The 25,246-nt window shown below is 48.5% G+C and overlaps 1 protein-coding gene across 1 annotated transcript; it reads right to left on the bottom strand.

The window, feature by feature from the left end:
• Window positions 1-2,275: 2,275 nt before the first annotated feature.
• On the bottom strand, window positions 2,276-24,873 carry LMAN2 (lectin, mannose binding 2). The gene is made up of 8 exons (XM_002744493.5): window positions 24,649-24,873; window positions 24,378-24,496; window positions 8,973-9,090; window positions 8,195-8,274; window positions 7,852-8,013; window positions 7,625-7,739; window positions 4,879-4,998; window positions 2,276-2,959 (listed from the first exon to the last, which is right to left on the bottom strand). The coding sequence occupies exons 1-8, from the start codon at window positions 24,842-24,844 to the stop codon at window positions 2,799-2,801; spliced, it is 1,071 nt and encodes a 356-aa protein (XP_002744539.1). The 5' UTR covers window positions 24,845-24,873; the 3' UTR covers window positions 2,276-2,798.
• Window positions 24,874-25,246: the final 373 nt, after the last annotated feature.

The following is a 25,246-nucleotide window of genomic DNA, read 5'->3' as shown; positions in this document are numbered from 1 at the left end:
CATCCAGGAGTGCTTAGAGCAGCATCATGTCTCAGAGCAAAAGCCCCAAACCACCTCCAATCAGTAGCAGAATGGAAAAACTGGAGTTTGTTCATACCTCACAGCCAGCAAGAAACACCCATCTTGAACCATATGTAATCCAAAGACTCACCAACAATGTCGAATTGCAAAAGTTAAGGAGTACATCCATATACCACTTAGTCTTCAGAAATGCAAAACAATACGATGTATTTAGAGATACATATTCCTGTGGTGAAAAGTTTAAGAAACACACAAAAAGTCTGATTCTGCAGCAATCACCTTTGGTGGGAGGAGACAGAGCGATGAGTGTGTCAGTGACATTTCTCACCTCACACAGCAGGTCCATAGCCACACATTCACGTTTAACTTTTGTATGATGAAATACCTCAAATTTTTAAACACACATGGCAAAAACATAGACTATGGCATCACAGTCCTGTGTGGGTGAAATGTGGATGTAAGAACACACACTGATCATTCTAGGGAAGCACGTCTAGGTATGAATTTTACAACAATTGACTTTTCTTGGGTGCAACAAGGCTATGTTGCAACGGAAAGGGGCGCCCACCGTGGCAGCGAAGTAGAGACAGGCATGATCACTTTAACACCTGCTGTCACAGCAGGAGGCCTAACTCCATCTTGTGCTCAAGACTGAGTACTTGTTAAAACCACCGGACGGGCTTTTCAAACTACCCTTGCCATGGCTCTACCTGACTTACTAAGCCAGAACTGGAGAACACGGCGGGCTCTTTTCAGTTCTCCAGGGAACTCCACATGTAGCCAAGGTTGAGAACCATCTAGTAGGGACACCAATTTGCCTAATTATTTCAGGAATTTGGGGAAGGCCAAGTTAGAGCCAAAAATTAAAGGTTAAGTTTGGTGAGTGTGGTGCCGATGATGTGGTTGTAGCTGCCACGGAGAGCTCCAGGCTCCAGGCCTCCGCCCTACACACCTGGCCTAAAAGCAGTCCAGCATCCAACAGGTGAGAGTTGTGGTTGAAACGAGTTACTGCCTCTCAGTTGCTCCAAAGCAGGGACTATCACATACACAGAATCTGCTACCTTTTCAAGTAAAGAAACTGTTTTGGGAAAAATGTCAATAAAATATTTCCATAAGGAGGATCACGATTACTCTTAAGGCTCCCAAACCTGTGAAGGAAGCATGAACTGGAACCTCGCAGTCACTCTGCGGAATCTCTCCACATCTAACCTACTGAAGAAAGAAACACAGAGGACTCAAAGGCGGGTGACAGTGGACCAGTGAAGAGCTCTGGGGAATGACAGACTGAGGATAAAATCCTTAACTCTCGTTTCATGTCCCTCTGTATTTTTTGCAATGAGAATCTATTTGAGGCTGGGTGTGGTGGCTCACACCTGTAATCCTAGCACTTGGAAGACTGGGGCAGGCGGATCACGAGGTCAAAACACGGTGAAACCCTGTCTCTACTAAAATGACAAGAACAGCTGGGTATGGTGGCACGTGCCTGTAGTTCCAGCTACTCAGGAGGCTGAGGCAGGAGAATTGCTTAAACCTGGGAGGCAGAGGTTGCAGTGAGCTGAGATCATGCCACTTCACACCAGCCTGGGCAATAGGGCCAGACTCTTTCTCAAAAAAAAAGAGAGAGAATCTATTTGATAGTGTTAATTACCAAAAACCTGGCTGCTGCAGGGAGGCAGGGTTTGCTTTTGCTTTTAAGGTGGGAGACTCAAATGCAACTGAACTGTGAGTGGGAAGGAGATGAGGAAGACGAGATCATCAATTCAGCAAGGTCTCCTAGGAGGGACAGAGTTGGGATCAGAGCCAGAGGGGTGGCTCTGGACGGGACAGGACACGCTGCTCCACAGTACGAAGGCTAGACAGCAGCAGCAGGCCACAGCTGGGTGAGAGGACTATGGAAGCTGCCAGGGGCGGTGCCCTGCCTTCAGCTGCTGCCTTTCCTCCACACTCCCCATTACCATCTTTGCCCCCGAGGTACCCCAAAGGGCCCGCCACAACCACCCCCACCATCCTCCTGCCCTCCAGTCCCTTGCACATCATCCCAGAGCACCAAGGAGTTCCCTGCCAATGTACCCACCTGCCCAGCCAAGCCTCTGTGTGGTGCCCCTTGCCACCCATCCTTTTACTCAGAGGCCCAGAGCATGTGGGATCCCATCCTCCCAGGACTCTGTAGGCCAGAGTGAACGAACTGAAAGCTCTAAAGCACTGGCTAGAAGTCAGCAGAAAAAAAGGAAAACCCTCAGGACAGTCACACAGCTGAGGTTGGGTATTTCACTTTATTTAGCAAACGGTCACACTCGGCCCCACCACACCACCCCTGCAGCCTTGCTTGAGCATCTGCCTCAGGAAGCAGCTCAGGGTGAACAGGAAGGCCTGGGTTTCCCAGCTTGGGCCTCGTCTGCCACCACACGTGCCACACACCACAAAACAAAATCACTTCCCCACGTCCTCAGGGGCCCACCCCAGTGTGGTCCAGGGGACCCTCTAGTGTTCAACAGCTGCCTGCAGGGGCTGCAGCCCAGCTCTAGGCACAGACCCCCTGCTCCTGAGACGCCAGCCCCAGGAAAGCCTCCATCTCCAGCGGTGGGGGTGCCAGACCCTGGGCCCTGGCCCTGCCACCTGTCCCTGCTGGGCAAGAAGCAAAATGTATGAAAATACTTTAATCATTTATTTGAAACAGTTAAGAAATAAGGTCATCTTGTTGTTCTTTTATAATCCCAGTAAAAAAAAAGTTCACATTGGTTCCTGGGCCCAGGTGCAGGCCCCACTGGTGGTGCCACTTAGTAGAAGCGCTTGTTCCGCTCCTGCCGCTTCTGGAACACCACGGCCCCCACCACAGCACAGATGACGATGCCCAGGAGCGCGCACAGCAGCAGCAGGAACACCCGCCACCCTGTGAGGGGCCCACTGCGGAAGTTCCCCGTGGGATCATCCACGTTGTCTGGAGAAGAAGAAACGGGGGAGCTGAAATGGTAGCACAGGCTGGCGGAGAACAGGGGCTGCAGGACAGCAGCAGGGATGGGACAGGGACCGGACAGCCAGCCAGGGCGCACAGGCTGGTCGCACTCACCCCCTCAGTGGGGAGGGGCAGAGGTCAGATGAAGCCCAGCCCAGCCAGCACTGCAGTCCCCATGGCAAGGTGAGGCAGAGAGAGGACTGAGCCCACTGGGACCCAGGACCTCAGCAACTCAGGTCTGGGCTACCTTCTGCTGCAGGAAACCGATTAAAACCAGACTCCTGGGCTCCCCTGAGTCCGACTGTGGACATGGAGAGGCCCAGGAGGCTTTGTATCCAAGCCCCACTGCCACGCTGAGGTGAGGACCCTATGTGGAGAAACGCAGCCCTGGCCACAGGCTCTCCCAGCCCACAGCTGGATGCTCTTGGCAGCCCCCCAGGGGCTGAGTCCTGCACTCCATCCCCAGCCCACAGCCTATCTCCTCTACACAGGGTGTCTCACAGGTCCTGCCCATCCTGGGATGGGGCCCTCTGGTGCTCTCTCTTGTACAGGCTGAGAGAAGGCACTGACTCTCCCAAGCTCTCCAGGCTATGTGTGGAGGAGCTGGGGTCTGGCTGGGCCCTGTTTCTGCCACTCTGCCTCCCTCCCTGACTGCAGCCTCCCGACTCCACACTGTGCAGTCTCCTCAGGCCTCTCAGCAGCCCGCATGGCACCCTCTTGCCAGCCACAAGCCTACCTCCATCCTCCCTTCCTGCACATGCTGCCAATGGCAGGCCTGCTGACCACTCTCGCCCCAGCCTCTGCTCTGCACAGCGACAGCAGCAGCTGCCACTGACTGAACTGGGAGGTCCCTAGGGATGGTGCTTCCCCGGAAAGCCGCTCAGCCTTGGGGCTCCCATGGCTCCCTCTGTCTCCCTCAGCCACTAGACTGTGCCCCAGGGGCAGGACCTGCCTGATCCCTGTGTCTCTATCACCCAGCCCATGGCTAGGCACAGAGGGAAGCTTTGGTCACATCTGAAGAAACAAATGGATTGAATCTAAAAATGAGTTTGTCCTGCCTTGCCAGCTGCACAGGATGCTGGGTGGGCAAGGCAGGTGCCACCTCTGAAAGCACCCAGCGGCTGGCAGCTCTCTGACCAAAGGTTGCAGGGTTTGTGTGGCCCCCAAAACATTTCAAAATAATCTGAAACTTTAACAAGTGAATTGTCACACAAAACACTGGATCCTGGCTTCTCCTGAAAAGCAGAAAGACGCAGCCAAAATGGCCCATGTGGCATGGGGACCCAGGGCTGGGCTAAAACAGAGCCTGTGCCGCACATTCTGTCACTGGCTAGACCCCCAGGCATGTGTCTGTGGTACTCAGGGTGGACTTCTCCACACATAGGTGCCTCATTCCTCCAACCACAACGCTCACTCTGTGAGGAGAGAGGTGGCTAATTAGTACCATGGGAAGAACCCAGGCTTCGGGTTCTGTAGAAACCCAATTTCCAATCCTGTCTCTCCCTCCTTCTAGCTAAGGAAACCTGGGAAATCTATCTTCTCAGCCAGCAGCACAACCTCCTTCCAGGTAGCTCATAGAAGGGACATGTGGGACAGCGTACCCAGCCCCCTGCTCTGCTGGCCACTGCCCTAGTGCCTAGTGAGGGAGGATGCTGGCCCAGCACTTACACATTTGCTGATCAGCCTCAGGGGACTGACTCTCTGAAGACTTCTCGTCTGCCTCATTCATTTACTCACAAACTTGCCCAAACTGATGTGACCCAAACCCAACCCTCTAGGAGCCTGCCCAGGCAGGGCTGATCCAAGACCCCAGACCATAACCACAACTGGACCACAAGACTCACTTGGCCAGCCTCACCCCATTCTGGGCCAGGCCCAGGCAGGGAGGGACTGTGGACACGCACCTTTGGGTGACTTGAGGAAATTGACACTGGGCTCAATCTTGGTCCAGTCGATGTTTTCCTCGTCAGGCGTGTGCTCCACCATCAGCTGGAACAGCTTCATGGAGATGATGTCATGATTGTCTGGAGGACCAAGAAGAAAGCTATGATAGCCTAAAGCCAGTCTCAGGGCATGTGGCCTAAGCCCTTCCCCCAAGGGAAGCTGCTGCCCAGGCAGTAAACCAGCCAGGCCCCCAGGTACAGCGCTGCTCTGCTCGTCTAAGGCCTGTTTTCTTCCCAGTTCCCTCTAGTCCCCAGCAATAAAAAACTGGGAGGAGGCATAATGGAGAGAAAACAGCAAAGGCTTTACAAGCAGAATCACCTGGGTCTAAATCCTGGGGTCTGCTGCCCTCTTTGAGGTTCAGTTTCCTCACATGTAGAGGAGGAGTGATGATCTCCAACTGTGTGGTTATCATGAGAACGTCTACACCACACAGAATAAAGCTTGCCTGCAGAGCACATGCTCAAAAAATGACCTGGTAAGAACCAGCAGTCACTCTGTGACTGTTTGAGAAGCCTAAGCTTCCCAAGGACAGTAGCCACCAGGCATTCTTGTCACAGAGCCCCACATATAGGCTGCAGGGGCTCTGTGACAACTCAGCAACCAGCTAAGGGCCTGAGCTTAATGCAGGTCAGTGGCTGTGCCTGAGGAGATTGGGGAAAGGCTCTGTCCAACAGCATGGGCAGGAAAGAGCCCCAGCTTGACACTGATGGATCACCCCACTGTAGAGATAAGGAGGTTAAGGCTCAAAGCCAACACACGAGTCCTGGCTAGCCTAGGACTGGAACTGGAGGAAAGGCTATGTTTAAGGAACAGGAATCTCTGGAGCCAAGAAGAGGAAGGACCTACTGAGCAAGAGCTCAGCCAGGCATGCAGTGTGACAGCTGAGCGTGCACAGCCTCTGAAGACAGCAAGCAGCCCTGCGGGACATGGATCAGCCTGGGGGTCAGGTTCCAGCCACCTGGGCTCTGCTGCTTCCTGCTCATATCTTAGAAAAATCCCACCAGTTCTCAAACCCCCAATGGTTGAGTAAAAAGGGAATGAGACTGCTATCTGTCTAAAAATATGTCAGGTGACATCACCCATAAGGTGCCTGGCACTGATGACCGCTGACCAGCAGTCAGACATGGCTCCCCTCATGGAGCCTCCGCCACTCTGTGCTGGGCTCTCCCAACAGCCATGAGAGCAGCCACCGGCCACAGCTCTGCTCCTATCAAGAACCCTCTGGAGACATGCGCCAAAACAATCTGATGAAGCTCCAGGTAACTCGGGGGCAGGACAGGGAACTGGCCAGGCACAGCTGGAAATTATGAAAGCTGTTTGACAGCTTACTAGACCATTCTCTCTTCTGCTGGGTATACGACTGAAATTCTTCTGGGGTCTGAGTGGACCCAAGCACTTCCATGGTTCGAGGGGAGGCTCCTGGGCAGTGGGCAGACTACAGGTGCTGGAATGGGTCATCCTTAGGATAAACCACCCATGTCAGGTCCTCCATGTCACGTGCCAGTTCTGATCAGGAGCTGGCCCTGGGCCTGGTACCTGCTCAGGAACCCAAAGAGAGACCAAGAACCACAGCCAAGAGCCATCACTGCCTGGTGACCAGCGAGGCCTGAGCAGGCTAGAGGCACCCCAGTGCTCACTGAACACCCACCCTGGGCCAAACAAGAGCCATTTCTGATTTTATAGAGCTTACAACTGGGTAGGAGGGTCAGAGACAATAAAATCCATTACTTGGTAGATTCAAAGATGGTAAATGTTAAGAAGAAAAACTGCCAAGATTGCACCACTGTACCAGCAACAGAGTGAGACTCCGTCTTGAAAAAAAGAAAAGGAAAAGAAAGCGGCCAAAATGATGGGGAGTGGCTAGGGACTACAGCTGGGGGCTCGATGTTCCATGAGGGTATCAAGGATGGCCACACTGAGGAGGTGACATCTGAGCAAGGCCCTAGGAGTCAAGGATGGAACAGCTGGGGCAGGAGGGCACGTGTGCATCCAGGGAGCAGCTGGAAGCCACAGTAGGCAGGGGGAGCTGTGAGTGAGGAGCCAGAGGTGGCAGGGCTGGCACAGAGGCCCTTGCCGTCCATGCAGAGGTCTAAGCAGAGCAGCGGGAAGCCTCACACAAGCTTAATGCGATCACTTGGCTGCTGTGCTCAGGGGAGACTGTTGGGGGCTGATGAAGGAGGCGACCACTTGGGAGGCTCCTGTGAGAGACACTGGTGGCCTGAAGCCGCCAGGTAGTCAGGGAGGGATGGGAAGTGGTGGGATGTGCTGTGAAAATAAAGCCACAGGGACTGTCTTCACAGGGACTGGAGGTGACATGTGAGGGAAAGAAGAGTCTGGAAAGACACCAAGCAAATAGAAGGACCGAAGTGCCACTGACATCCTGATGGGCAAGACGTGGCCTCAACTATGGACACAAGGGCTGAGGCTGAGGCGGAGTGCAGGTCTGGAGCAGTCTGGGCTGGAGATAAATCTGGGAATCTGTACCACCTGAATCTAACTGACCTGCTGCCTCCTGTGGATGGGGAAGGTCACTAAGGAACTGTTCAAGGACTGAGGCCTGGACAGGCCAATATTTACAGACAAACGGAAGAGGAGGAACACAGTGAGGCCAGAAACTAAATGAAGGAAGGCAAGCAACTGCACTGAAAGCTCCCAGTCCCTCAGGGTGAGTCGGGCTGGGAACCAACGCCTGGCCTGGCCACTCACCAGACAGGTCGCCGGTGCCGGCAGAGGCCCCAAAGTAGTAACCGGTGGGCAGGCGCACTCCTGTGATGTCAATGCAGTTCTTCCACTCGTTCTTGTCCTCCAGGTCGGTCATCACCTGTGAGGCCCAGCACACTAAGCACCCTGCAGGACAGCAGCCTGCCCTCCTGAGCCTCTGGGGCACTGGCACAGGCCCACCGGCTGCCGCTCCCACCATCCAGACTGCTCACCGTCAGACGGCCCCGGGAGTATCGCACAGCCAGGAAGGTGTCATGATCGCGGTTGCGCAAGTCAGCCGTGCAGCCCGCCAGCTCGGTCCAGCGCCCATCCTTGCTGTGGTCGTAGGACAGGGAGCCATTGTTCACCATCACCGAGATGTACGGGAACACGCGCTGGGACCAAGACACTGGTTACTCCACGACCAGCCCAGCCTGTGGAGCAAGTGGGAGCACCCACCATCCCAACCCCTGGAGGCTCCTCTTATGCCAGGACTGCAGAAGTCCCAGGGCCCCTTCCTCTAGACGACTGTCTAGTCCTTCCTTTCCTGCTCAGCAGGAGAGAGGAGGGGCCTACCTCGGTGGTCTCATCATTGGGGTAGGTGTCCAGGAAGATGGCTAAGCCATGGAAGTTATCTTTGCTTCCAAACACAGGCCCTACAAGTACAAAGAGATACTCTCACAATGGGAGCAATGGGAGCTGTCCCATGGATACCTAAAGCGCAAACAATGCCAACATAGGTGGAGGCATGAGAGCCCAACCCATTAACCGTTCACCCAGAGAGAAGGGACCACAAAAGGAGAAAGGTGAGGCGGAAGTGGGGGTCAAGTGCATGACACAGAGGACTCAAGTTTGAAGGCTGAACTGTGAGGGGACTGAGGCAGGTGTCAAGGGGGTACCCGGCCTACAAAAAAATGGTGAGCCACAGGAGAGACCCCTACCCAGGAGGCTCTACACCAGGGGCAACAAATATTCTGTGAAGGGCCACCGAGGAAACAACTCAGGGTCTGTGGGCCACATGCAGTCACTGCTGCACAGTCTTCATGTTTTGGCTTTTTTACAACAACCATTTAAAATGGTAAAACCAGGCCAACAAGGGTGTAGGGCTGAGCTGCAGGACCCAGCTGTTCCTCTCCCCTCAGCGGCCATCCTTCCAGAGCCAGGCTCCTTTCGGAGGCGCAGGGCTTTATCCACAGGAGTAGCAGTTTCCTAAGAGACAAATGTGGAGTGGAGGCGCTGGGCCCCACAAGCCACAGGCAGCCCCACCCCACCTCCCTGGGGGGCCGGCAGCCATGCCCCTATCCACCCCCAGCCTGGGGCCCAGCAGGGCCCAGCTGAGGGAGTGCTGGCCCACCTGGCACGAGGCGGTCCCGGGTATACCATAAGGCGATGCCGTCTCCATGGAGATTCTTCTTCCCTGTGCCGTGGACTTTGAAGTGCACGTGCATCTCCCAGTCCTTGAGGAAGCAAGGCTAGAGAGAGAGCAGAAAGGGCCGCTCAGAGCTCCCAGGGGCCTTTCGGCAAACTGGAGGCAACCCTGGCACAGCCCCTGCTCCACAGACCTCTCTTCCCTTCCCAGCTAAGACTGGGCACTCCTTGGCACAGGACCACAAGTGCCACTAACCACTGGGGGAGGCCACAGTGTCCCAAGGCTGCCTGAGGCCCAGACCCTGCCCTGCAAGTCCCAGGCTGCTCCTGAGCAGGTGGCTGCCACACTGTTCACCCTAATTACCAGTCAAACCTGTCAGCCATTTCCTTTCTATCCCTGCTGCTCTTGCCCTGGAACCTTGTGCAGAGGTTACTACTCCTAGTTGAACAACAGAGTTTACAGAAAAAAAAAAGAAAAAAAAAAAAATTCAGAGGTATAACTTGTCCACAGCAGCTCAACTGTCTGGATCCATACCCGGGACTTTCTGACTCTGAGAGCTCTGCTCTGGCTTTGGTATTTCCCAAAGGCCTACAGGCCTTTCACATAAATTGTACCAGCCCCTTTCTAGTCACCCACATCCACTGCCTATGCTGCTAGCCAACCTTCCCAAGTGAGGAAAATCAGGCCAGGTCAGTGCTGCTGGGCCTCAAGCCCAGGTCTGGCTGACTCCAAAACGCAGCCCTTCACTGGTTCACCTCACAAGCCTGGCCTAAATGCGGTACCAGCACTGGGGATGAGAGCTGGTCAGGGTCATGCTCTGGGGCAGGGATGGGCACTGCTTACAGCAAGGGAGAAAGCCTGGCCTTACCCACCAGGAAGTCGCTTGTGAAAACTAAGGTGTCAACACACATGGTGACAAGAATCTACTTTAGAGAAGTTTGCAGATGGGTATGCAAGCAAGTGATTAAACAAAGACCCATCAGAAAGGCAAATGCAAACAAGATGTTGACCTGTCAGACTGGCAACTGTTAAAAAGACCATTAACATCCAACACAGATGAGGATGAAGAGAAATGAACACAGAAGTAAAGGAACATGAACCAGTATTAATGATGGGTAATTCTGGCAGGGGAACTATGGTGACTGTTTACCATGTTTGAATAACACATAATAAACATATGACTTCTATGAACACAAAAAATTCAAATAAAAAACAAGAAACACTGTATCCTAATGTGAGCAATCTGGTTCACATATTCACTGAAGCCCCAGACTCACTGCTCCCACTCTGGGCAGCAGGAACCCAGATAACAAAACCTAGGCTGAGTCCCTGAGAGCACAGAGCTAGCAAAGACCTGGAGGACGGCCTGCAAGTAATGGAACATCACAGAGACTTCCCAGGTCTTGACAGTTCATAGGTTTCAGAACATTTGCAGATTCTTGAGGAAGCAACTGAGAGGTGATGAGAATTAGCTTCCAAGGATAGAGGGACAAGGAGTCTAAGTCCAAGACCTGCTGAGGGCAATGGAAGGCCTTGCTTTGGGTTGGGTTTGCATGAAAACTGCAACCCAAGAGTAACAGTAACTAGAGGCTGGGCATGGTACCTCACACCTGTAATCCCAGCATTTTAGGAGGCTGAGGCAGGCAGATCACCTGAGGTTGGGAGTTCCAGACCAGCCTGACCAACATGGAGAAACCCTGTCTCTACTAAAAACACAAAATTAGCCAGGCGTGGTCTGGTGCATGCCTGTAATTCCAGCTACTAGGGAGACTGAACCAGGAGAATTGCTTGAACACGGGAGGCAGAGGTTGTGGTGAGCCAAGATCACACCATTGCACTTCAGCCTGGGCAACAAGAGCAAAACTCCATCTCCAAGAAAAGGTAACTAAAAAGACACTCCCAGGCACCCAGGAACTGTGGTGCAGCTCTGGGTCCTCTCAATCTCTGGAATCAGACTAAGGTGACTCACTCAGTGCACAAATGTTTCTATAAACAATTGTGCAAATGCAGTATCTAGCACACAATCATAACTAGGAACACAAAGAGACAAAATATGAAGACATAAGGAAACAGAAAAATAAAAGAAGAAAAAAACAAAAAAGAAAACAGACCAATAAGAACCTTAGATATTATACTTTCAAATACCTAGATATACTCAAGAAGTTAAAAGGTTGTTAATTTGGCAGATGACTGAAATTTTTTAAAAAATTGCACTGAAAATATTCCAGACTAAAAAATACAACTAAAATGAACAGCATAATGGATAGGTTTAACAACAGATTAAAAACAGCTGAAGAGAGAATTAGTGAACTCAAGGCCAGTCTGATAAAAACACCCAGAATGAAGCAGGGAGAACAAAAGAATAGCAGATATCGAATTGTAGGTAAGAAAGAAGAAACAGTGAGAGAGGCCAAGACTCATATAATTGGGATTCCAGAATGAGATGTGAGAGAACAGGGCAAAGGAATATTTAAAGATGTCTAAGCACTTACTAAAACTGATTCAAAGACATGCCACAACTTTAAAAGTCCTACAAACCAAAGGAGTTGACTAAAAAGAAAACCATACTTAGGCACAAAAAAAGAAGGGAGGGATAGAGAAAACAAAGAAAAACAGATAATTTTTTTTAACATGAAAGTATTTTTTTTTTTTTTTGAGACAGTCTCTCTCTGTCACCAGGCTGGAGTGCAGTGGCGCCATCTTGGCTCACTGCAACCTCCATCTCCTGGGTTCAAGCAATTCTCCTGCCTCAGTCTCCCGAGTAGCAGGGATTACAGGTGTCTGCCACCATGCCCAGCTAATTTTTGTATTTTAAGTAGAGACAGGGTTTCATAAAATTGGCCAGGCTGGTCTTGAACTCCTGAACTTGTGATCCACCCATCTCGGCCCCCCAAAGTGCTGGGATTACAGGCACGACCCACTGTGCCTGGCCTAAAAGTATTTTTTTCTAATTTTTTTTTCCTGTGACACGGCTTCAGGCAATCCTGAGAATGTGCGCCACAAAAGTATTTTTTCTTTTCAACTTTTATTTTAGATACAGGAGCTACATGTACAAGTTAGTTACATGGGTATATTGCACCCAGGCAGGGAGCATAGTACCCAATAGGTAGATTTTTTTTTTTTTTTGGAAACAAAGTTTCACTTTTGTTGCCCAGGCTGGAGTGCAATGGCACAATCTCAGCTCACTGCAACCTCCAGTGTCTGGGTTCAAGCTATTCTCCTGCCTCAGCCTCCAGTAGCTGGAATTACAGGCATGCGCTGCCATGCCTGGCTACCGAATAGGTAGTTTTTTAACCCACATCCTCCCCGTTCTGGTTAGTCTGGAATGTCTGTTGTTCCCCTGAAAAACAGACAATCTTGGCCAGGTACAGTAGCTCATGCCTGTAACTCCAGCACTCTGGGAGGCCGTGGTGGGTGGATCACTTGAAATTGAGACCAGCCTGGCCAACATGGTAAAACCTCATCTCTACTAAAAATACAATTAGCCAGGTGTGATGGTGTGTGCCTGTAATCCCAGCTAGGAGAAGAAATGTTTGAATCTGCCAAGGGCAGCGGGGGTGGACGCTGCAGTGAGCCAAGATTGCACCACTGCACTCCAGCATGGGTGACAGACTGTCACAAACAAACAAACAAACAAAAACCCCACATAATCTTAAAAGAAAAGCAACCAGAGGGAAAAAAGAGATTACCCTCAAAGGAGCAATAATTAGCCTGACACCTGACTTCCTAACAGAAACAGTGGGAGCAAGAAGACAGCTGACTGATACGTTTGGAGATAAAGGAAGGTAATAGCCAGTATGGGATCCTATACTCAGCAAACGTATCCTTCAAGAATGAAAGTAAAACTGTCCTTCAAGAATGAAGGTAAAACTGAGATATTTTGAGACAAACAAGCAAACAAAAACCAAAAGAATTCATTAGCAGACTCACACTTTCATTCTTCACGGAGAAAAAAAAGATCCCCATCCAGATGTAAAGTCAGATTCCAGAAGAAATGAAGAACAACAAATACAGAGAATATAAGGGTGAAAATCTAAATATCTGACTGCATAAAACAATGGGTTGTATGACTTAAAACAGAGTAATTCACATAAATGACAACAATAAATGGAGTTAAAGTGTGCTAAGATCTTTGCACTGTCCAGGAAGAAGGTAAAGTGTACATTATCATTAGACTTTGGTAAGCATGAATGCCTGCTTTAAACTCTACAGTGACCACTTAAAATGGAGAAAAGAGCATATAACTTTCAAGCTAGTAGAACAGGAAAAACAGGATAATAAAAATTAACCTAAAAGAAGTCAAGACTAGAGAAAAAAAATGAACAGAGAATAGGCAATTTGAATATAAGGAATAAGACAACAGACTAAACCCAAATGTATCACTATTTCACCTGAATCCAGGAGATGGAAGTTGTGGTGAGCTGAGATTGCACCACTGCACTCTACATTTCATTAAATGTAAGTGGATTAAATGCTAAATAAAAAACAAAACCTAAGGGCACCTAGTACCTCGGTATTATTTCCTACAACTGCATGTGAATCTATAATTATGTCAAAATAAAAAGTTCAATTTGAAAAGTAAAGAGGCCAGGGGTGGTGGCTCACACCTGTAGTCCCAGCACTTTGGGAAGCCTACGTGCTTGAGCCTAAGAGTTCAAGACCAGCCTGAGCAACATAGCAAGACCCCTCTCTATAAAAAGTAATAACAACAGCATACACAAGATCAGAGATCTAAAGAGCTAAAACCTGGCCAGTTGATCCACCTGCCTCAGCCTCCCAAAGTGCTGAGATTACTACAGGTATGAGCCATCGCACCTGGGCTATTATTATTTTAATCTCTGTCACCCAAGCTGGACTGCAGTGGCACGATCTTGGATCACCGCAACCTTCGTCTCCTGGGCTCAAGTGATTCTCCTGCCTCACCCTCCCGAGTAGCTGGGATTATAGGCACATGCCACCATGCCTAGCCAATTTTTTGTATTTTACTAGAGATGGAGTTTCACCATGTTGCCCAGGGTGGTTTCGAACTCCTGGGCTCAGGCAATCCACCCACCTCGGCCTCCCAAAGCGCTGGGATTACAGGCGTGAGCCACCACGTCCAGCCTGGAATGGCTATTATTTTAAAAATAAATAGCCAGGCATGGTGGCTCACGCCTGTAATCCCAGCACTTAGGGAGGCTGAGGTAGGCAGATCATGAGGTCAGGAGTTTGAGACAAGCCTCGCAAACACAGTGAAACCACGTCTCTACTAAAAACACAAAAGTTAACCAGGCATAGTGGCATGTGCCTGTAAACCCAGCCACTTGGGAGGCTGAGGCAGGAGAATCACTTGAATCCCAGAGGCAGAAGTTACGGTGAGCTGAGATTGCACCACTGCACTCTAGCCTGGGTGACAGAGCGAGACTCCCATCTCTAAATAAATAAATAAATAAAACAAACGTTTGCAAGGATGTGGAGAAATCGGAATCCTTGCGCATTGCTAACTGGAATGTAATAAGGTGCAGTTGCTACAGAAAACAGTTTGGTAGGCCAGACACAGTGGCTTATGCCTGTAATCGTAGCACTTTGGGAGGCCAAGCCAGGCGGAAACAAGGTCAAGAGATCCAGACCATCCTGGTCAACATGGTGAAACCCCATCTCTACTAAAAATACAAAAATTAGCTGGGTATGGTGGTGTGCGCCCGTAATCCTAGCTACTCAGGAGTCTGAGGCAGGAGAATTGCTTGAGCCCAGGACGCGGAGGTTGCACTGAGCCAGGATCGCGCCACTGCATGCCAGCCTGGAGACACAGCAAGCCTCTGTCTCAAAAAAGGAAGGGGAGAGGGAGGAGGAGGGGGAGGAAAGTAAACGTTTGGTAGTCCTCAAAAAGTTAAAATTAGAATGACTGTATGATCCAGATTCTACTTCCTAGTTACATACTGAAAGTAGGATTCAAAGAGATACTTGTATACCAATGTGCAGAGCAGCATTATTCACAATGGCAAAAGATGGAAACAATCCAAGATGGAAACAATCCAAGTGTCCGTTATGAACAGATGAATAAATACACAGAATATGGTCTAGAGACACACGCACACATGTGCACGCACACACACACACACACACACAAATATTAATAACAAAAAGGAATGCAGTACTGATAGATACTACAACATACTCTGGTATGGAGGAAACTTGAAGATATGCTAAGTAAAATAAGTCAGACAAAGAGGACAAATATTGTATGCCTCCATTTATAGGAAATGCCTAGAATAGTCAAATTCATAGAGATGAGGTAGAATGGTGGTTGCCAGGGACTATGGGGATGAGAGTTATTGTTAAATGAGTAGAGAGTTTCAGTTGGGATGATGAAAGAGTTCTGGAAATGAATGGTGGTAATGGCTCCACAGCAATATGAAGGCACTTAATGCCACTGACCTGTGCACTTAAAAATGGTTAAAATGGGCAAAATGCAGTAGCTCATGCCTGTAATCCCAGCACTTTGGGAGGCCAAGGCAGAAGGACTGCTTGAGGCCAGGAGTTCAAGACCAGCCCGAGCAGCATAGTGAGATCCCATCTCTATAAAAAATTTAAAAAAACATTAGCCAGGTACAGTAAGTAGCACATGCCTGTAATCCCAGCTACTTAGGAGGCCGAAGTAGGAGGATCACTGGAGTCCAGGAGTTTGAGGCTGCCATGAGTTAGGATTGTGGTACTGCCTGGGTTCTGTCTCTAAAAAAAATTTTTTTTAATTTTAAAAACTGGTTAAGCCAGGCATGGTGGCTCACGCCTGTAATCCAAGCACTTTGGAGGCCAAGGCGGGCGGATCACCTGAGGTTGGGAGTTCAAGACCAGCCTGACCAACATGGTGAAACCCCGTCTTAAAAAAAAACAAAACTGGTTAAAATGGTACACTTTGTTACATACATTTTACCACAATAGAAATATCTGAGAAATTTGGCCAGGTTCAGTGGCTCAAACCTGTAATCCCAGCACTTTGGGAGGCCAAGGCAGGTGGATCATCTGAGGTTAAGAATTTGAGACCAGCCTGGCCAACACGGTGAAATCTTGTCTCTACTAAAAATACAAAATTAGCCGGGCATGGTGACAGGTGCCTGCAGTACCAGCTACCAGGGAGGCTGACACAGGAGAATCACTTGAACCTGGGAGGCGGAGGTTGCAGTGAGCTGAGATAGCACCACTGCACTCCAGCTTGGGCAACAGAGTGAGACCCTGTCTCAAAAAAAAAAAAATATATACATATATATATATATATATATACACACACACAGAGAGAGAGAGAGAGAGAGAGAGAGAGAGAAATTTAATTTTCTTGCGTGTATAGATATATAAGTACAACAGTCAAAACATTTTTTAGATAGCCATTACATCTTTTAAATGCCATTGTTAGGCTGGGCGTGTTGGCTCATGCCTGTAATCCCAGCACTCTGAGAGGCCAAGGTAGGAGGACTGCTTAAGCCCAGGTTCAAGACCAGCCTAAGCAACATGGCAAAACTCCACTTCTACCAAAAAGAAAAAAAAAATTAGCCAGGCATGGTGGTGTGTGCCTGTAGTCCAAGCTACTCAGGAGGCTAAGGTGGGAGGATGATGCCCAGGAGACCAAGGCTGCATTGAGCTGTGATCACACCCTTGCATTCCAGCCTAGGTGACCAAGTAAGGCCCTTGTCTCCGGGGAAAAAAACAAAAAAGGCAGGGCCCAGTGGCTCACGTCTGTAATCCTAGCACTTTGGTAGGCTGAGGTGGGTAGATCACAAGGTCAGGAGATCAAGACCATCCTGGCTGACATGGTGAAACCCTGTCTCTACTAAAAGTACAAAAAATTGGCCAGGTGTAGTAAACGTGCCTATAGTCCCAGCTACTCGGAGGCTGAGGCAAGAGAATTGCTTGAACTTAGGAGGTGGAGGTTGCAGTGAGCCGAGATAGCGCCACTGCACTCCAGCCTGGGCCAGAACGAGACTCCATCTCAAAAAAAACAGCCATTGTTTCAATGTCAATGTATAGCCTACTGAAGAAAACAGTTTCATAAATTGATGGATTTAACCATGAAAAAGGTTAAAATAGTAAATTTTATGTTATATGCATGTACAACAATAAAAACAAAGCTCCCTGAAGCATAGTCATTATGCCATTTATTATTTTTATTTTTATTTATTTGAGATGGAGTTTCACCATGTTGGTCAGGCTGGTCTTGAACTCCCAACCTCAGGTGATCTGCCTGCCTCGGCCTTCCAGAGTGCTGGGATTATAGGCATGAGCCACTGCGCCAGGCCAGTCATATGCCATTTGTAAGAAAAAACTCTAAAACATTAAAAACGGGAAAAAGTAAAAGGACAGAAAAAAGATATTATGCAAACACTAACCAAAAGCAAACTTCTGCTCTTTGAGGAAGACACAGTTGCAGGTGGTATGGAGCTGTGGTCCGCCTGCTCCTGCTCCTGGCTCATCACTGTTTGTTCTGGCTGAGGAACAAGTTGGTCAGGAAGCCTCACAGTAGCCACGGCATTTATTTAATTTAATTTAATTTAATTTTTATTATTTTGTTTTTGAGACAAGAGTCTCGCTCTGTCACCCAGGCTAGAGTACAGGGGCACAATCTCAGCTCACTGCAACCTCTGCCTCCCAGGTTCAAGCAATTCTCCTGGCTCAGCCTCTTGAGTAGCTGGACTACAAGTGTGGTTGTAATTTTTTTTTTTAATTTAGACAGAGTCTCGGTCTGTCACCAGGCCTGAGTGCAGCAGTGCGATCTTGGCTCACTGCAACCTCTGCCTCCTGGATTCAAGCAATTCCCCTGCCTCAGCCTCCCAAGTAGCTGGGACTACATGCATGCCACCATAGCTAATTTTTTGTATTTTAGTAGAGACAGGGTTTCACCATGTTGGCCAGGATGGTCTTGATCTCTTGACCTCGTGATCTGCCAGCCTCAGCCTCCCAAAGTGTTAGGATTACAGGTGTGAGCCACCCCACCTGGCCACATTTTTGTTATTTTTAATAGAGACAGGGTTTCACCATATTGGTCGGGCTGGTCTTGAACTCCTGACCTCAGGTAATCCACCTGCCTTGGCCTCTCAAAGTGCTGGGATTACAAGCATGAGCCACCACACCCGGCCTATCCATGACTTTCAAGATACTGGCAAAACACCCATGGAGCCAGAGGTGACAATTCACTGAATCTGAATCACTCCAATGAGCTGCAACATAAAATCCCTGGAAAAGGTGTGTGCTGACTGGATCAAAGGAACAAAGGAAAAGAATCTCAAAGTGGAAGGACCAGCTGGAATGCCAACTACCCTGGTGGGATTCTTCATAATAAAAGATTCCATTTACCCAGAGATACATAAATCTAACTTTTTAGATAGATAGATAAATCTAAGTATGTACCTAATTCTTTGTCCTCAAAACATATAAAACAGAAACCAACAAACTACAAAGATACAGACAAATCCATATAAAGAAATGTTTTTAACACTTTTTTTTTTTTGAGATGGGATCTTACTATGTTGCTCAGGCTGTTTTTGAACTCCTGGGCTCAAGCTATCCTCCCGCCTCAGCCTCCCCAGTAGCTAAGACTTACAGACACATGTCACTTTGCCTAGCCACACAGAGAAATTTTTAAACAGCTTTTTTTTAATTTTTTGAGACAGAGTCTTCTCGCTCCGTCATCCAGGCTGGAGTGCAGTGGCGCGATCTCAGCTCACTGTAGCCTCCATCTCCTGTGTTCAAGCAATTCTCCTGTCTCAGCCTCCTGAGTAACTGGGACTACAGGCACAAGCCACCACGGCCAACTAACTTTTTGTATTTTTAGTAGAGACGGGGTTTTACCATGTTGGCCAGGATAGTCTCAATCTCCTGACCTCGTGATCCACCCACCTCAGCCTTCCAAAGTGCTGGGATTATAGCCATGAGCCGCCACTCACGGCACAAAGCTCGCTTAGCAACTAATAAAAGCAAGCAGACAAAAACATGAGAAAGGCTGTAGAAGATCTGAACTCAGGCCATACATGAGTTCAGCACTTTGGGAGGCATGAGTAATCCCAGCACTTTGGGAGGCTGAGGCAGGTGGATCATGAGGTTAGGAAATCGAGACCATCCTGACACGGTGAAACCCTGTCTCTACTAAAAACACAAAAACTTAGCTGGGCATGGTGGCATGCACCTGTAGTCCCGGCTACTTGGGAGGCTGAGGCAGGAGTATTGCTTGAACCCAGGAGGTGGAGGTTGCAGTGAGACCGAGATCACGCCATTGCACTCCAGCCTGGGTGACCAAGTAAGGCTCCGTCTCAAAAAAAAAAAAATGTGAACTCAATCTTAACCCTGTGTGCACAACAGACCCACCTGGGGAATTTGGAAAGCAAACTTGACCTAAAGATCCTAAATAGCACACTGTAATCAACAAGTACGGAATCCACATTCATTGCAAGCACAAACAGAATGTTTCCCCCCCAAAAAAACCCTATAACTCAATGAAGACAGTTGCAAGCGAAAAAAAAAAAGAAAAAATGATGGAATCCTGACCACGATGGAATTAAATTAGCTATCTAACGATAATAAACAATTTTTAAAAGATAACTAAAATAGCCCTTATGTATTTGAAAACTTTAAAAATATATATCTCATGGCTGGGCACACTGGTTCACACCTGTAATCTAAGCACTTTGGGAGGCTGAGGCAGGTGGATCACAAGGTCAGGAGATCAAGACCATCCTGGCTAAAACGGTGAAACCCAGTCTCTACTAAAAATACAAAAAATTAGCCGAGTGTGGTGGCATACAACTGTAGTCCCAGCTACTTGGGAGCTGAAGCAGGAGAATCGCTTGAACCTGGGAGGCGGAGGTTGCAGTGAGCAGAGATCACACCACTGTACCCCAGCCTGTGCAACAGAGTGAGACTCTATCTCAACAAAAACAAAAAATACATATATCTCACATATACAAAAGTCAGCCCAGATTTCAAACAGTCTCTTTGGTGCCCAGGAGTTTTCTGCACCTGGGGATGACACCCTGAAGAAAGACCAGGCTGCTGCGAAACTGACCTCAGAGCAGAGGAGCAACTGAGAGAGGGAGGTGGGAAAGGAAAACCCACACACCCATCCCCAGCATGTTCACAGGGAGGCTGCTTTCAGGAATGAGCACACAAGACAGTGGAGGATCTGGAAACTGACTCCTCCAGGACTTTGCAGGCCTTAGAAAGTCTCCATGACCCCAGATTAAAACTGTAGATTAGCAGAGACATTCTATGATACAGACAACATAAAGCCTCTGGAGGATTTTAAGCAAGCAAGGTACAGGTTGGAAATGATTCATAAGCTGCTTTGGGGAACAAACATGATATGGCCACAGTTCTTAACCCTGGCTGCACAGCGGATTCACCTGGGAGCTCAGAAAGCTTGATGCCTTGGCCCTACACCAGGCCAACTGAATCACTTGACAGTAAGAGGCTATTTTACAGTTAGGCAGTTTCCACATCTCTGCTTGCAATGAAATGGTATGCAGATGTAATCAATAGCCGAAACATCATTAAAGGCTTTGATAAAAGATCACTGCATGTTGGGTTCATAAACCAAAAGAAGTTCAAAGTATTCAGTGACAGTTATACCAAAACTCCCTCTGTGCCAGGCACAGTGGTGGTGAGCACCTGCAGTCCCAGATACTCAGAGGCTGAGGTGGGAAGATTGTTTGAGTCCAACAGTTAAAGGTGAGACTGTGCAACATAGTAAGATCCCATCTCTAATACATATTTAAAATTTAAAAATTAACCCAGCTCCATCTCCATCTACTATTTAAGGGAATGCAATTTCTCATAATTCATGTACATAAAAACAAAAAGTAGAAGTGGTACTAAACGTGTCTTATTCTGACAGGAGTATCAATACAGATGGGGGTCGGAGGATGACATCTCATTGAGATCTCACGTTTCAAAAAATGTTTACTTTTTGTATAATTATTCAAAAACTGTGTAATGCATTTACCTTTATCAAGTGTGTACAGATAATTACAATAATCCCAAATAAAATTTTAAAACTTAGTTTCACAGTCTCAACAAAGTTAAAAAGTTTAAACTATTATACTTATTTTACTTGCAGAAGAACATGGTAGGCTAATGAATAACATTTTCAAGCATTAAATATATTGCATTAGGATAAAATTATGTGTGTAAATGAAAATACAAGTTCAATTAAAAAACTGATGTACTGGCCAGGCACAGTGGCTCATACCTGTAATCCTAGCACTTTGGGAGGCCAAGGTGGGCATATCACTTGAGACCAGAAGTTTGAGACCAGCCTCATCAATATGGCAAAACCTCATGTTTACTAAAAATACAAAAAATTAGCTGGGCATGGTGGTGTGCGTCTGTAATCCCAACTACTCAGGAGGCTGAGGCAGGAGAATCACTTGAACCTGTGTGAGGTAGAGGGTGCAGTGAGCCAAGATAACACCACTGCACTCCAGCCTGGGTGACAGAGCACAACTCTGTATCTCAAAAAAAAAAAAAAAATGTATATATATATACACACACACACACACACACACACACGATTTGAGTTTATTCATACTGTTTAAAAGAAAGTGGGTATTGGTCAGGCGTGGTGGCTCATGCCTATACTCCCAGTACTTTGGGAGGCTGAGGTGGGGGGATTGCCTGAGGTCAGGAGTTCAAGACCACCCTGGCCAACATGGTGAAACCCCGTCTCTACTAAAAATACAAAAAGTTGCCAGGCATGGTGGTGCATGCCTATAGTCCCTACTCAGGGGGCTGTGGCAGAACCTGGGAGTCGGAGATTGCAGTGAGCCAAGACAGCACCACTGCACTCCAGCCTGGGAGACAGAGCGAGACTTGATTTCAAAAAAAAAAAAAAAAAATGTGGATATCAAATTGCAATCTGCTGTTATCCTTTGCAAATACTTAAACTTTATGACAATTTTTGATGCCAACTTCTACAAAGTTCAAGGGGATATATAATATCAGATTGCTACAACAGCAAAAAAAGCTTAAAGACCACTGTCTCAGGCCTCCACACAAGATCCCCAAAAGGATAAGGCTTGAGCAGCCTCTTCAGCCTCCCCAGGTCCTATGCTGCAGCCACCAGGCACTTAACAGTTTTAGTCACCTGTGAGCCACTCCTTAATCTAGACCACCCACCCCCGCACCACAGCAGGAGCTATCTTATGGCTGCTGGGAAGACAGCAGGTGTTCAGCGAATTTTGCCCAAGTATGTGCCTCTCCCCGATGGAGTGAATGAAGGAGACAAAATAGAGAAAAGTTTAGAAAGCATCTCCACAGCTCATTAAAGAAGAGGCAGTTCTTGGGAAAAACTGAACAGAAAATTCTGATTTCTAAGCAGTTTCTTTCGGGAATTTATAGGAAGCACTCCAAATGTTTTAGGAATATCAGCAGGGCCAAATAGAAAGGTAGAGGAGGAAAGGCAAAACAATTGTATTCCAGAATGAAAATTCAATGAAGGCAAGTACAGAAGCCTCTCAGTCCTGTGGCATCTCAAGCCACAGATGATGACAACCATCAGCTATCTACAACCAAAATTTAAGCCACTGTCTATTACTTGTAACTAATCCTGATATCTACAGTTCCAGCATTATTTGCATCTTGCTTTAAAGAAAAAAAAAAATGTAATGCTATACTGAACTCATTTCCATGAAGAATATAAGGCTGCATTATCATTTCGTAAAAATATCTGAAAGCCCTAAGACAGAATAATATGACAGAATGTACTCGGGGGAGATAAAGTGGTTAATGAACTGTCTGAGTGGGTGGCACTTGAACTGAGACTTAACAGATGAGAAGGAACCAAGCAGACATCAGGAGGCAGTGTCCCAGACAGAGGGAACAACAGGTGCAAAGGTGCTGAGGCAAGAAGACAGCCAGGAAGGCTGGAACAAAATTAACAGAGAGAATGTCTGGAGATGTACCAGGGGCCAGATTGTGCAGACATAATGCATGCTTACTCCTTCAGAGATGACCCCAGGCTCTGAGGATCAGAGTGAAAGCTGAAGAAAGTAACCCCAGATGCCACTAACAGCAGTGTGGAGGCAAAGGGCAGGAAGAGGAGGAGCTGGACGGGCAGACCAGGCAACACAAGGACAGTGTAGGTTCCCAGAACTAAACAAGAAAGTCAACCAGCAAGGACCAGAGAGCAGGGTGATAAAAGAAAACTAGAACCAACAGCTTAAGCCATGGGAAGAGTTGAGATCACGCAAGCTGGGACAGGAACAGGTCCTGCTCCAAGCTGTAACCCAGCCCCAAATTATTCTTTCCCCCTTTTCCTCATCTTGACTGCCTCAGTGTGGAGTCTGTGTAGCAACTGTCGTTGGCCACTGCTCACATTCTACATACTCCAGGGCAAAGGACACAGACACTAAAACTACCCACAGGTTGTTCTTACACACCACTGATGACAAGACCCTCAACCAAGCACGGGGAAAAGGGTTCTAAGGGGTTCCTCCACTGTCCAGGCAGAGAGTTTCAAGTACTTGAGTGAACTGCTAGGCTTAGACAGATCAGAGTTTAAATACTGTTTAACTCTCAGACAGATCAGAGTTTAAATACTGTTCACACCATTCACTAGCTGTGTTATCTTTGTATAGTCATGAAAGCCATCTTTTTCAAACAGCTTGTTTGAAAATTAAATGCAGCTGGACGTGGCAGCTCACACCTGTAATCCCAGCACTTTGGGAGGCTGACGCAGGCAGATCGCGAGATCAAGAGATCGAGACCATTCTGGCCAACATGGTGAAACCCCGTTTCTACTAAAAATACAAAAATTAGCTGGGTGTGATGGCACGCGCCTGTAGTCCCAGCTACTAGGGACGCTGAGGCAAGAGAATCGCTTGAATCGGGAGGTGGAGGCTGAGGTGAGCCGGATCTCACCACCGCACTCTAGCCTGGCGACAGAGCGAGACTCCATCTCAAAAAAAGAAAAAAGAAAAAGAATATTAAATGTAAGAAGGCATGGTAAGGTCAGTGCTTAACACACAGCAAAACAACCAATAAAGATCCAGTTAGCTCGGTTCTTCCCACTATTGAGGGCATTCAAGTCAGACAGCCTGACAGTTCCACTACTTTCTGGCTATATAACTTTGGGTAAGGCACTTTCAAACCTGAGTCTTAGCTTCTTAGTGGGTAAAATGGAGACAACATTACTTATCTCGCATGGCTTTTGAAGGAAGTGAGGAGGACGTAAAGTGTCAGGCGCAGCTCCTGACACATAGTAAGTACACAATACCCATCGCCTCTCATTATTGGTAGGTGTGACCAAGAAGGGGAAAAGGCCAGGGATGGAGGTACAAACCTATAAACCAAGCTCGGGTCTCAGTTGCTTGGGAGGCAGGGACTAGCAGCCGACTGAACAGTACGCCTAGCCTCTTGAGAACCACTCACCTGGTGGTTCCAGATAGAGCCCTGTTTGCTGCGCTCGTCAGGGGTCAGACGTACGTACTGGCTCGTGAGCATAGTGCTGCCCTGGAAGTCCCAGAGGGGCATAGAGCTGGAACCGACCCCTGTGGGCAGAGACAGGTGCTAAGAGGCGACGCCAGGAATGGCCTCGCCAAGACGCAGGAAACCCAGAGATGCTCTGCTCAGGAGAAAGGGCAGGCCAGCCCTGTTCAGCCTCGCCCTCACCCTTCACTCATTCCCGCCCCAAGGGCTTCACCTTGGTAGGGCTTAATGAGAGAATGCTCCCGCTTTAGATGTTCACTGTTGCCGTCAGTTATATCCGCAGCCACAGACCCCAGCAACAAAAGAAGAAAGAGAGGTGTAGTGGGGCCAGGGCCGGGGCCGGGAAGCCCAGGCCTTCCCAGGCACCGCCGGCCCCAGCCCCAGAGCCAAAACCAGCATTCCACCGCCATTCTCCTCAGCTCTCCACCACTTCCGCCCTAGAACTTCCGCCTTCCGGGTGTTCTATCTAATGGCCTCCGGCCGGAAGCTCTTCAACTTTACTGTCGCCAGGGAGTCAAACAGCAAAGCCTCGCAGCACAGTGGGCGGCAGCTTCACTGGCCGGGCAGCCTCCCATCCTGGTTGAGTGCAGTTCCATTTCCTTGGAGACTCCAAGGCACAGGCCGGCCAGCCCCAGCAATGGGTTCTTACGAGCGACAAGAGCTGTAACCAGTAACGGAACAGCACGTTAGGCTTGAGAGCCAATGAGGAGCAGAGGGATGGTTGGAGCCGGCGGGAGCACGAGGGCAGGCTGGAACTTGTAGTTTTTATTGGGCGCTCTAATGGGCTGGATGCCCGAAGACTAGGATGTCCT

This window comes from Callithrix jacchus, chromosome 2, assembly GCF_049354715.1.
Source record: "Callithrix jacchus isolate 240 chromosome 2, calJac240_pri, whole genome shotgun sequence".
Lineage (NCBI taxonomy): Eukaryota > Metazoa > Chordata > Mammalia > Primates > Cebidae > Callithrix > Callithrix jacchus.
The sequence above is the reverse complement of the archived record's forward strand: the minus strand, read 5'-3'. Positions and strand labels throughout refer to the sequence as shown.

Excerpts from the sequence above, each read along its gene's own strand:
- LMAN2 (XM_002744493.5), bottom strand. The coding sequence starts at position 24,844 with ATGGCGGTGGAATGCTGGTTTTGGCTCTGGGGCTGGGGCCGGCGGTGC. Across the intron at positions 24,497-24,648 it reads TCTCATTAAGCCCTACCAAG|GGGTCGGTTCCAGCTCTATG; the intron begins GTGAAGCCCTTG and ends CTCTGCCCACAG. Across the intron at positions 2,960-4,878 it reads TTTCCTCAAGTCACCCAAAG|ACAACGTGGATGATCCCACG; the intron begins GTGCGTGTCCAC and ends CTTCTTCTCCAG.